The sequence below is a fragment of the Varroa jacobsoni genome, unplaced genomic scaffold, assembly GCF_002532875.2.
Source record: "Varroa jacobsoni isolate VJ856 unplaced genomic scaffold, vjacob_1.0 scaffold_1413, whole genome shotgun sequence".
Lineage (NCBI taxonomy): Eukaryota > Metazoa > Arthropoda > Arachnida > Mesostigmata > Varroidae > Varroa > Varroa jacobsoni.
In genome coordinates, this window is record NW_019214315.1 from 2,518 (window position 1) to 16,462 (window position 13,945).

General features: G+C 38.5%; 1 protein-coding gene across 1 annotated transcript; it reads right to left on the reverse strand.

Annotated features, from left to right (window-relative positions):
* Positions 1–7,633: 7,633 nt before the first annotated feature.
* Positions 7,634–13,699, reverse strand: LOC111269786 (hexosaminidase D). The gene is made up of 10 exons (XM_022849611.2): positions 13,448–13,699; positions 12,969–13,051; positions 12,729–12,790; positions 12,177–12,427; positions 11,793–11,951; positions 11,326–11,455; positions 10,285–10,577; positions 9,490–9,589; positions 8,879–9,052; positions 7,634–8,159 (listed from the first exon to the last, which is right to left on the reverse strand). The coding sequence occupies exons 2-10, from the start codon at positions 13,048–13,050 to the stop codon at positions 7,881–7,883; spliced, it is 1,530 nt and encodes a 509-aa protein (XP_022705346.1). The 5' UTR covers position 13,051; positions 13,448–13,699; the 3' UTR covers positions 7,634–7,880.
* Between the last annotated feature and the right edge of the window lie 246 nt (positions 13,700–13,945).

Genomic DNA, 13,945 nt, shown 5'->3' on the forward strand with positions numbered 1-13,945 from the left:
TGGTGTAATGCAAAACCAGCATATCCTTTATGGAAATATTGCATATATTTTTACTAGGTAGAAATTATGTCGTAAAAATAAGACTTTCATACTTGGAAATAAACGGGATTATGCGTCAAACGAAAATGGAGTTTATTACGCCGATACTAAAGTGTTATGAGCCCGGGAAGTCTTAACTCAATGATGAACTTTAACTCATATTTAGAATTATAAACCGCCGATATCGAATAAAAGCTAGGTATACTGTCTTACAGCGACTATTTCTATAATTTGCAATTTCATAAAAATGCAACATATAACTTATCGTGTATTACGATGAAAACTCGTTGACAAAAAACCTCAATCAACAATTCAACAAAAATAGCTTATCGTTTCGTGCGATTGGGACAATAACTTGAGAAATCGAATAGGCACGCTATACCTACGATCCCTTTCAACCCCCTGAAGTAAACTTTAGCGCAGTATAGAGAAATACCAATATCTAACGTGTACAAATTATGTTAATTTATTCCCGAAATTACTCACCCATGTTTTTTCACGCATCTAGCTTGAAATTCTATCGTCTTAAGCGAGACTTCAGAGATTTTTCAGGACAATAGTTGGCGTATCGCAGTGAACTAGGAGCTTGTCAGAGCAAAGAAGATTTCAACAAGTAGATACAACTATCGACGTATACATTCGGATAGTCGAAGTCCACCGCTGTGGCTATTTAATAGCTATGGCCGGCCGTGACTTACAATGAAGAGCTAGAAGAATTTACTTCACTAAGAAACGGAGGACTCTAACGAAAGCCTAGAGGGTTCCAAACTCACTATTCAACTAAGCACTGATACATTAATCTATGCCACTGTAACCGAGGCTTTTGATTCAGTTTGATGGAAGTTCTAAAGTTTATGTGAATCAACGTTACTATTTGGATAGCACGGTTTCATAACGGAAAGTAAGTGCCTAGGAAAAGAAATATATATATATATGGATGAACACATGGAAAAAGGCAATGCTTTCCTCTTTAATTATCTAAATATAGCCATATTTTCTGTGACAAGAAAATAACCAGAAGTTTTATGCCTTCCTGGAATGCCGGATTGAACAGCTATAACGTTCCCCGTACAGAAGGTACTTGAATTCCAGTCTACAACAACCACGTTCTGCCCTCTATTCGAAAAAAATGTATTTGCTTAAAGATCATAAGCAAGTGTCTAGGAGCAATGGGATGGGAGCAGTAAAAGCATGACTATCTTATATTAAACTAGCTTAGGCTGGCTTGTCAAGCATATAAAGCTTGGGTTGCTTCCTGTTTACGTGAAAAATGATTTTTCTGATAAGCACCGAGACCTGAATTTGGCTGACTTAAAGGCAACGTGCTTTTAAGCACAAAACGAACCCATGTACTGCACTTAACCGTCGGCTGGATTAAGGCTCTAAACGTTCATGCTACGCAATCGTAATCGATCTATGCGTGATATTAAACCCTGCTTTCTCTTTTAATTTTGGACAAAGCGATTTTAATAGTTAGGCATGTTATATCGAACTATTGTGCTGTACGTCCGAATTTTTACTAACACAAATTTAATCTTTTACCCAAGTTCATTCTACAAATAGCAAAAAAAAATGTGAAATTTCAGTAGAACATCGTCAGAATGTTGGCTTATATTTTTTTCCGTCATACTTTCATTGTGTACGTTGATGGCAATACTCAAAACACAATTTCTGTATTCTGGTAAACATACTGCTTATGCATTATTTCTGCCGGCCCAATTTTACTGCGATATTAAATAAATAAAGCTGTCGTTCGGCTTTTTAAATATCAGGCATAAATTAAAAGAATAGTTTGAATATGAGCAGTAGGCAGCATAGGGTATTTCCGCTATCTGTCCCAAACAAGACTGCTTGATGACCCATTGTCCAAATAAATCTTAGTATCTCGTTTACGGAAAACCATTTCACTCATGGTAACTAATTTCCCATATTTTTCATCTGGTAGGACACAGAATGTTAGAACGAGGCGTGTTTTTTGTCTTTGTAAACCAACATTTGTATTTACGATATATTTGTTTATTTTCAATATTTTTAGGAACTGTCACATTATCTTAGCTAGATTTCGATGACCAATGCGGCAATACAATTGGACATCGGCATCACCTTTGTGTTCGCTACTAGCGTTGTGATGGTTTTGCATGATGAAATTAAGTTTACTTTTTAACTCAACTACTTAAGAGATCCTCCCGCCGCGTTGACAGCGTCTCTGACACAGACACTGACTGATCAGTTGTCTGATAATAGCCTTTGCGCTATCCACTTTTCTAGTATGTTCGCCTCGTCAGCTTCTGATATTGATAGAATTCGGCGCCTCTTCTACATTTCTGTTCGTCAGTATTTCCTATACTTTTATTTGCCACTGTGAAAACCCCTCCAGTTGTGTTATTTGATTCATGAAAAAAGAAAGAAAGATGCATCACCTGAAGAAGATTACAGGGCGTTAATTCATGAGGTTCAATGGTTAAAATAATAATTACATAGAGAGCTTTCTGCTAAAACAGAATCGCCATCTGTCATCTCCATTTCACTTCAACCGTTGTGCGCGGGGGAGTGTGAAAAGGGCAAAGATCACGGTAATTTCTGTCATTTTATTATTCTACTACTTTCACTTGGAGCCGCTTGAAAGGCGTACCAGTCCATCCTTAACCAACATTTGGCATAGGGGACAAAGTCTGTATAATTTCGTCTGGATTCCCGATATTAATTTCGATTTTTGGACTGTTTTGTGTGGGACATCAGGTCATATGAGTACCATCGTACTATCCAGATTAACGTAGAAAATGAGGGCTTATAGCTTTATCTGTATGTACCGATCTGAATTAGTTTAGAGACACAGTCTCTAAACAAAACCGAGTAAAGGGAAGGATTATATAATATGTAAACAATCCTGCTGATGATAAAGATGTGTTGGCCATAAATCACAAGGAATAATAAATTCAACAAGTGCTGTTAGATTATCAAGCAGATATTCTTCCTTGACGATGGGTTATACGACAGCATATATGCAGTCGAAAACACCTAATGAACTAAACATTTTTTTACTCACTCACCCATTCATCATTACATAACGGGTCTGAGAATTTTCCCTCGTCGAAGGGTTCTTGGTAAAAATATATGGTGTTTGTAAACGTCAGTACTCTTTTAAAAGGTCATGTTTGTAAAGTGTATGTTCTATCACTATAAACTGCTCTGAATGTAACTTATACACACAACAACTCCTTCAGTCGTCAATTAATAGAATATGGGCTCATTTTGTTGTTGGCAAGTTCTAGTTTCCAGTTTCCTCGAATCTTAAACAGTGTGCCATGTTGAGAATGTTTATTTATTTTCGATAAATTTCTGCAGTGTTGTGGCGGCGTGAGGAACAAGAACTCGATTACTGAGCGTTGATTTTCGAAATACTGCTCGTTGAATAAACTCAACCAAGTTCTTAGCAAACGGAACGACTTACAAGCCAGATTTTGTTTTTTAGCCGCGTGTAGTACAAAGTTTATCAAATTTCAAGATTTGCCGCATTCGGTTGCAACCTTCTAATAGGTGCAATAGTATTTGAGATTTACAAGATAGTGTCAAACCTTCATCAAGACCTTGACAGATAGTATCTTCCGTGGACTATGAGGTCATTAGTACTGTATCCCTGAGCACTGATCACACTTACGTGGCATCATGAAGTCAAATCGCATTATGGACCCTGCAATAGCCCGCGGAAGCACCGTGAGTGCACAATCGAGTAAGAACATAGTCGGTGTTGTCTATGGATTAAAAACACTCGGTTTTTACATTTGTCTGTTCAAAGTAATGAACGAACTTGGCATTGATTTTTCAGCGATTGTGAAAGTCCTTCAAATCGTTTTCGTCTGCAGATGTTAAATTTAAGGTCTCAAAGATGTCGAAATGACGAATGTCCGTGTTAGAAGTCTTCATCAGGTTAGCAGCATTACGCTTTATTTAAAAATAGTACCAATGATTACTATAGCATTTGATAGTAGATGTTTTCCATTACCATTGCGCCTTTCATCGAAGTTCAAAGAAGTTTTTATACACTTAGCAACAGAAATGTGAGTTCATTATAATCGTTTTAGAAGAAAACGAACTTTTTTAGCGGAGAGTAATTATATCGAATAATACTAATATGTAATAATATCGTAATCATAATACATTTCATTGTATTCCTCTTTCGGCAACCGTTACTAGACATATAAATAACCAAGACAACGATGTGTGAATTGGCTACGACTGTTTTCGACAGACTGTAGAAAAAATCGAAAATGAGCCATAGCAATTTTATTATTTCTAGAACATCAAATCTTCGTTTGCGAAAAGAAGGGAACTCTTAGACGTTAAAATAGATATCTTCTTTATATGGTAAACTTCCAGTAAAGTGTAGTCAGAAGCCTCTTGTATTTATTAAAAAATTACGCCGACTTTTATTATATAGGGTGGCCGTTCTTGGGGCAGTTTCACGCTGGAAATGCTTTAACGGAGGTGAACGTAGTTTACAAAAAATTCCCAGCCGCTTTAGAGAGGTGTGCGTGAGTTCCCTTAAGGGCTGCCGAACATCATATGGAAACGACATATATAATAAATAATGCGATCTCCATATATGCTTATACGTGTACGTATAAGCTGCGGGTTATCGCTAGTTGTTATGCATATGGTGGGAATAGCATTTACCTCTGACACTGCCCGATGATAGACTTCGCCGTTGATAAACATGGAGGATATGGCTAAAATCCAGTTAATTGACAAATCACCCCTTGAAACTTAATTCGGAATAGATGATCATTGGGGTATTGAGAAGTGTTCGTGTAAACAACATGAACCATAATAGGTGAAAGTGATTGATTGGGGACAGATGGTCGAATTTAAGAAAAATTTATTGCACGCCTTATGTTTAAACAGCAGCATACAGGAGTCCGCATATAAATATCCCAATTTTATTTTCGTCACTTGGTATTGTTGCTATTGTTGCTACTGCAATTATCAGCGTCGTACGAACGCTTCTAGCTCTGCTTAGCGCTAACCGTGGATAAATCTACAACGGCATAACGATTTTGATACATATCGAAATCTCGTTTTTTGAGTTGGCTATAACCAGTAAGCGCGCGGCATTACTGGTAAAACAATAATTTAAGGCGCTGAAGATTGCTTGATGCCTTTCACTGCTCCGGATCCTTTGCCCTGAGCACCAGAATCTAGAAAAGCAAACCGCTCTCCAGATACGTACAGATATAATTGGCAGCGACATGAAAACCAAATGTACTGGGTAATACCGGGTACTTAGGCGTTAGAAGTCAATATCGTATATTATAGTGGAGATGACGTAAATTACTATTGAATTATTTCATTTGCTGATAAAACATTGGAAAGGGGTAATTTTACTGATAGATACTGTGAATTTTATTGAGTAAAATAAATTCACAGTGTCTATCAGTCATGTAATTTCATTTATTTACCCACTGCGCAAGATTTATGGTTTAGTTACTTTTTTAAAGATTGAATCACCTGACGATGACCAAGATCTCTATCCTTTGCTTAAAATCAACAAACAAGTAAAGAGGAAACTATTCGAAATTTGTCGCATTTATATAGAGTTTTATGTTTATCTATATGGCCTTGTAGCAGCAAATTGCTAAATAGAAATGGGAGTGTCTTGAGAGTATTATAGAACAGCATCAATAATGATTTCTTATAGTACGCAAAAATAAACGAGGAGTCCTAAATAGCACCAATCTTCTTTCCACTATAGACTCGAATCTCTACGTATATACGAATATCTAGACGTAATAAGCAAGGTATCACGTTGGCCATCATGGTTGATAAAACCTGTTACTTGCCGTATCACACGAGCATGAAGCATAGTATTTAGCCGAACTTACTTCGAAGTAGAGGTTTGACGTTTTCATTTCAATACCGCTCCGCCGTGAGAAAGATGAAGGGTTTCATGCATTTGAACAACTTAGGTGGCATCTAAGTTCCCATTTCAGATAAAGACCCATCTGTCATCGTCACAGTAGAGCAATGTTAGAATGAAAACGTTACAAGCTTACCAAAAATTGCCACGCTTCTTTCTACGCTCGTCACCGTGTACAAGTATGGTTTAGTTCATTAAAGACAAAGACGCTACTTTTTCTAAGCTAACTCACAACATAAACAATCTAACAGGTCTAACGCTGTCGGTACCTCACACATGGTAAACACGATTCCACCAAAATTGACTTCACGAAAGCTGCCACGTACCGCAAGATGTCATCACTGAGGCAAGCGCATTTGACTTGTCGGATTCACTGCGCCGCTAATCACGCTCGCAATCCATATCGAGCAAAACTCGAACGACGTACATTTCTCCATAGCGGCTATAACATCTGAAGAAATCAGGTTTGAATACTGCCATATTATAACATCGACAATGCACGTGGAACCATTATAGATACCCAATAGTCGCGTGTTGAATTAAGAGCCAAAGAATACACTTGCAAAGATATCAGATAAAGTTGCTTATGTGACAACGTATGAAGTGCTAGCATCCTACAAGCTTCCTAACCTATTCGATAGGTATTCCATCAGACAGCTGGCTCCCAATACAAAACGAAGTGCGCCTACGCACAGGTTCGAATATAGATCACAACGTCCCACTAACGTTAGCCGTCCGACAAATCTTTCCGGGGAGCACGAACTCTTACCTACAAATAGTGACATATCCGTTCGACGCAAATCTATCTTCTAAAGCACAAAGGTTAATAGATGATGGATTTCGATCATAGCGTATTATGAAACCCAGTCGTATTTCAAGTTGCTTCTCAAACCCACTATTTTGATATAGATCCATAACCGTGTACATCGAAAGATTTTATGCTGTGAAGCTTCTCCGACGTGTTCTTCAAGGTTAGTCTGAAACTTGGAAATGGCTTATCCGTCACAAAGGCTGTGTAAGGCACAATATAAGACAAATGATTCTTACGCGATTTGTGGCCAATATTAAAGACAACGTAATCGTGATGATCCCATCTGGCATGCATACCCCTTTTAATGTCTAATGCGATAAGATTGAAAGTAGCATCTGTTGGGTCGAAAAGTTGTCTGAAAGCGATTTGCCGCAAGCTACTAAAATATTTGTCGCAACATAAAGCCTTATAACCATAATTCGGAGCTACCAGCTCTATCTAGCAGCTAATAACCAGCTCAGAGATTATATACTAGCATAATTAGTGAAGGAAAATAACCGTAAACAATATCTTAGTAACACATTCTTAAAAGATGATGCGCCCAGGCTAATTCGGGATTCGCTCACTCACCATGCAAGGGAGAAAATTCAAGCTATATATTCAAAACACTATAAAGATGCTATTATTAGAGCAATAATAATAAAATAGCAATAAACCCGCCGTCACGCTCTGGATCGTGTGTGCCCGGTAGGTGAACTCCTGTAACCGATGTTAATTTTGCGCCATTCAGCTAACTGACTGCAACATTTGACGAAAGCAGAGTATACGACATGCTGGCAGTACTTGGAAGCTGTCAGAAGTACCTGACCCGAAATTTTCTCAAGAAGTGGATAGGGTTTTTCTTCGACATTCTGAGTAAAACAATAAAGTAAGTAATAAGCGGTTGGTACTGCCATATATTTTATGTCAGAGTTACACCACCAAAAATTACATTCTCTCGATCGAGGTACCCCTATGGTACCACTTACATCGTAGTGCCATAAGATTGTGCCTACTTCTTGGATACTATGTTCTTCTTCTTAAATATCGAATAGTATGCTACAGCTTAAGCATGTGATTAAAAATAATGCCACCCTTCGATATCCGGAAAAAATTACTCGAGTCTGAAAAATGTCATTAGTGTGTGTCATTATAAAGCGGCCTACGAGGCCATGCGTTACGGCAGAGCATATTATCTGCAGCTCGTTGAACTTCATTGATCCAGGCGATTTCTGGGCTGAGGTATGTATCCGTCCATTCTCGCAGGGTGGCCTCATCCGTGATACTGGCGAGCTCATTCAGATTTTCTTGTACTGTCTTAACCAGCTGTTGCATAGCCATAATCTCTGAGATTGCAGAACGTAAAGTTGAAGGACTGCTAAAATTGTGATTCCGGTTCATCGCTGTCATCGTTGCCTTTAATGAGAGCAGTGTACTTGTTGAAAACAAAAGACAACTACGGTTGCAAAATACAATTGCACTGAATCACCTCGGCTCTAAACCGCTAGGCCTACAGGACTACATGAGTCACGATCTACTACTACTACTACTACTAACGATCCGCGAACTTCAGTTCCGCCAAAATCAATGAAAATCAAGGTTACATTGGAATGTGTCAACCCCCGACTTGAAGTACTATGTGCCGTGTTTCTTTTCACCTGTTTTGTTATACGTCTGTGGCGTCAATAAGATAACAAATCCAGAATGCCTGTCACTCTGTTGGACGAAGACATTGATTGTTGCAACGGTTACGGCTACTACCATTACAATCCGCTTGGGTTAGCGCAATGCAATTATTATGCAAGAACGTTCATTGATGAATACGAATATTTCGTGCGTAAAGATTTAGTCTAAATCATTAGTAGAAAATCATAATTTTCTTCTAGTAATCTACATAAAAGTGTAGGTGAAGTTCTTATTTAATTATGTAGGTTAAGTTATTTATAAGAGTGTTTTTAAAACACATGCAGGGGCTCTATTGCAAAATTAGCTGTATAGAAGGAAAAAAATAAGGGAAAAATAACAGCGGAGGACGACTGAACCGCTTATATTGACAGTACCATGAAAATACCCGTTTATTCCAGTGCGACCACCATGGAATGACTATTTTAATGCATTCCTTACACTATACAAACCTTGTAAGTATTTTTAGCTTCTGTAAGCAGTCTTTTTTGACGAATTTGATTATATTGTTGTATCGCAATGAGGACCTTCGATCCCGGGTAGTCGCACGCAAGCAGTGGCTGGGGAAAATCATCTAGAGCTATCGGATGATTGCACCTCAGCAGCTTCTGAATATCCCCCAAGACCTGTAAGCGCGATTACTTATTATTGCGTACGAATTTTTTTTACGCAGAGATTTACTAATTATTTCGTGAAGAAATGTTCGACTCGGCACCTCTGGATGAATGAGCGGAACTTTTCTACGACGTTAGGCACTGCATGTCTCCAAATAACCTTCTGCTCTTTTCAGATATAGGATCAGATGCCTATTAATGTGAGCCGTGGCGATAACAAAGCGGTCCAGTAGTTTTGTTCATATTTAGAAACAGTGAATAAAGTTTATTTATATGCAATAAAATTCCGGAACCGTTGCTTGAAGGAGGTGGTCGTTAAAAGTTCTTTCCTGCAACCTACACATACGGAATCCGCTTGAAAATATTAACTACATTCAATATCCATTCGATTCGGATACTGTTTGAAATGCTCCAGGGTTTAAAGGAATCGTCATTGTGGAAATTATTACCTTGGTATCGTAGGATCCCGTATTGAGATATGCAAGACAAAGTGAAAGCACTGGTACGGATGATGCGAAGAGTTGGCACAAAGCAGTGAAGTGGTCAAACCTGTAATATCACATTGTTTTTTTGCAATAAAAACTATTCGTTTGCTACACATGATATTGCTACCGTTTACGCGAATAATAACGAAGAGGATTATGCAAACGGGCATTGAAGAAAAAAAGACTGGTGCCGCCTCTTCTATGTGTTCTGTACGCATTGTCTGATTACCGTAATTATCTTCCTCCTGTTTTACTTGGGTTTTAACTCGTAGGTCGCGCGTAGGCCTCCCGCACCAACAGGCCTACGCAATTGAATCATCAGTAGACAGCGGGTGTATTTACCCGATTGAATCACATTGTTTCCTACTTACCCATACATACCTTGACGCATACCAAACAATTTTGTTTTAATTAGATTTGCGCTTTTCTGATTATTCATGGTCCATTATTCAGGAAGAATTATCACGTTCATTAGTAAAACTGTTTTCGACTTGGCAGTTAATGTCGGGAATTGAGAGCAGTACTCTTACATATACTAGAAAGAATAGGGTATCTGACACAGCTTTAAAGCCCCCAAATCTCGCCGTAGTACGGTTTGGGGCTTACAAGACACGTAAGGTACGTGTACGATTGCACATACGAGCCAAAATATGCATTTAAAGGTGCAGATTATTACTAATAGAGTAATTATTAATCTCGTATATATAGCCAATTTTGCCCAACCTGTGATACAGGTTAAGTAATTAAGTGCTACGTTACCGTTGCCAACCGGTGAGGACGATGCCTTTGATGTTCAGTCTGTCTTCGAAGATTCTGGCCATTAAAACCCAGGCAATATTGTTTCCCAGGCGGGTCGTGTAATCAGGGAGTTGATAGGTCGGATCTGTAGCTCCCTTGAAAGCACTGGCCACCCATATTCCAGGAAAATTAAGCGCGATATACTTCTCCATTGCGAGCAGCACATCAGGAGATAGAATTTGCGAGTACTGCCATACCATGATTTCGACAAGAGAGCTTAGGTTTTTGTACTGTGACAGTTTTGACATATCAACCTATGGCAAAATAACACACCTATATCAGTGTCAGGTTTTTTCTATAAACATAAGTAAAAATGTAAATCACATTCTGGAAACAGCTGAGTCTAGGTAGCTAGTATACATCCATTTGGATACGTCGTCGTACGCGGCATCGCTGGTTCAGATCAACTATGTTTTTACTCAACGGAAGGGCCAAGCCTACAAGGAAAAGTTCCTTGCTGCCTCAGATCTACTAAATAGAAATTCCAGCGAGGAACTTCTTTTCAAACTAACACAATACAGCAGGATAACTCTGAAAATCTGCCGAGCAAGGGGATAACTGACGCTAAGTTGAGAAAATTCGCTTTTGTATAGGTATGTCATTCTAAAAATAACCACAGAAGACTTATCGAGGCAATAATGTTTTCTCTTATTTCGAATTTTCACTGCTAGTGTTGCTGTCTTTGCTCTATCGCTTACACTTTTTGTTGGGACATTAGTCTGATTTGTTTATAATACTCCAAATAGGAGAAACGTCCTTGATATAAAATAAATGTACTGACACAAAGGCATTAAAAATCCTGGTACCACACCACAATACTACATTTGTGATACAAATTCAAAAAACAGCGAAGGTGTCCCGAGGCTAGTTCAGCGAGAACGCAAAATTGTTTTTACTTATACATGTGATGAACAAATGTTATTTCCCTCTAGGTTCTATGAGACTCGCAAACGTTATGGGGACCTAGAAGCCACACTCGTCATAGTTACGAACATAAAGTACCTTTCGAAGCATGTCGTCCCACATCACGGGCTGGATACCGAGTTCTTTGACAGCTGAAGCCACTTCGAATACATGATCAAGGAACAAATCGTCTGTTGTCCATTTGCGGAGGACCATTCTCGCTTTGCACCTGTTACATCGGAAAAGTTCTACGACGCGAAATTCTACCGATCGTAATTAAAGTTTATATCCTCTATATTTATTATTATTATTATTAGTTATTCATTAATAATAATTATAATAATATAAGCAATATTTATACACACAATATTTGTTATTTTGATTATGATAGTAATTCCCTGCGGAACTTGAGCAAATTTCCACGCAGAGACAAATTATGGGCACAGAAAAATAAGAGTTCACACGTGTATTTCATCCTAAAGGTAAATATATCGATCATATAGTTTGGCGTCTGTTTACATCGCCATTATTACACGGTTGAAGAGCTGGGTTACACATGAACATACCTAGAGCATTGGCCAATGACGAACACCTCATCGCTTCCGATGTGAAGATGGGTAATATAGCCTTTGTGAAGATCAACAACCTGGCGAATCATCTCACGAATCATTTGCATACTTTCATTCAAAGACGGACACAATGCCTGCGGGTTTGTACTGTTTTCACTGGAATCATTTCATATCGTACGCATGATGATAGTAAATTTACGTCGGTATAAAGGCAGCAGGGAGAGACACAACATTAAAGCAAAATAGGTTTTGAGCGAGACTGACACGTACCTACAATGTAAATGTGAAAGCAGACGTATCCGTTAGGTCAAACGCTTTTTCACAAAAAAAAAAAAAACATCGTTTGTATGAAATTATTTGCGGAATAACAAATAACCCTACCGAAGTTCGATGTGTTCTTCTAACTTCAGACTAAATTCGAGATGGCCGAAGGTTTGAATTAGCGGCATCGTCGTAAGGTTGTTCGATTGCGCTGCCGCTAAGAGCCGATTGATATTTTCTACCGAGTAGTGATTTAGAGCGGTGAGGTTACGTAGAGAGCCTGAATAGGGGAACATGTCTTCGTACTCAATAAGTAAACCGGTAGCACCCATTTTTCGAAGCAAAGGAAACACCTTTTCCATGTATGAGATCTATAAACAGAACCCCATGGGACGAGTTAATATGTTCATAATGCTGCAACGTGCGTTTATCGAAACTTCCACATGAGGCCATTCACTATTTACCGAGAGTAATATCATGAAGGTAATGAAGCCGCGAGTCTACCTAATAGACGATTCTCATAACATTTTAAAACGATATTTTGCCCACCAGAATGTTCTAAAATCTAGTTTATTTGAGTACTGCTAGCGATCGCAAGAAAGTAACCAAATTTGGCCTCTTCATATAAAACTTGGAAATCACTCGCTTTTACTCTATTTTTCAATAACTTACTGCTAAAGGCGCTCCTTTGAGATCTAAATGGACAATCTTCTCCTTGAAATTATAATGTGAATCTGAAAGGTCAGTCCAATGCCATTGGGGGTGGTTTCTTAAATTGCATCATCGTGGCAATTTGACGAAGATATGCTGTTTTTTTCCTTAAACAAGCCCATGCAATTTGGCGATATCGTGATTTATCTTTTATGAATGCTTTTTATGTTTTTCTTTTCAAAAAGGGAGAGAAAAATTTACCTGTCGGCGAAGAGTTGACACTCGTTTGCGCAATAATGGCGACTACGCCCAAACTCAGAATGGCTGGGAACGGCGAACTCATCCTGCGCAGAACAAGTTGAATACTAGGTATCTATTTTTATGCCTTAGACTAAGGTTTCGATATACTATATGTTTGCTAGAAGAAATTTTGTCAGCTGTTTAACGAATCAATAAGCTTTCAGCAATTGCTCTAAATCAGTTAATTATTCCTAGCCTTCAATACCTCAAGGGAATGAAGTTAAACACACCGAGAGGTTAACTTGAAAAAAATTAGCTTGCATTAGATACGTTTTAGTCGATTTATTTTTTTAGCGATTTACTATTAGAGGCCATGTAGAGATTTTTTAGCTTTTAGTTGATGTGTATTTCTACTGCTAGCACCGATTGATCGTACAATTTATATGACATAATAATAACAGTCATTGCTATCAAGCATAGAGTAGAATAAATCTACGTACCCGTAGACTGTTTTATCGTTGTGTTGCAGACGTTTTTATCCGATCTAGTCACTGGCTGATTATCGAACGTTCGAGGTAGCTGCTTCGATACCACTAACTCGAATATACCTTAGAGCAGTCGAAACTATTTAATGGCCTTCGTAATCCTCGTTTTCTCCGTATGAATCCACCGTTCGGTTGCTTCAACAGCGACTAGCTTTACTGTTTAGCAGTAGAATCTGAAGCAGTATGAGTAGCGGATGGTTGGAGGAGTGCTACAAATGGTAACGACATTGAATCGTTCTCAAACGCTGTGTCGTTTCACGCCGACATGGCCAGTGTAGGGTGAGTGAGACATACATTTACGTATAAACGACAATACAAAAACAGGCAATAGACGTTTGGCAATCTTGTGACGACAGAACGCACAAAGCTTAACTTTGACGCCCCCATTAGTAATAATAACATGAGATGTCACCTTGGTAAATTTAAAACCGACCCATACTGCTAAAGATACAT

Bases quoted from the DNA above. Each gene is read 5' to 3' on its own strand.
- LOC111269786 (XM_022849611.2), bottom strand. From the start codon at position 13,050: ATGAGTTCGCCGTTCCCAGCCATTCTGAGTTTGGGCGTAGTCGCCATT. The intron at 12,791-12,968 runs GTAAATTTTTCT...CTGACCTTTCAG, and splicing joins TGTCAACTCTTCGCCGACAG to ATTCACATTATAATTTCAAG. The intron at 9,590-10,284 runs GTAACGTAGCAC...GTGATATTACAG, and splicing joins GTCCTCACCGGTTGGCAACG to GTTTGACCACTTCACTGCTT.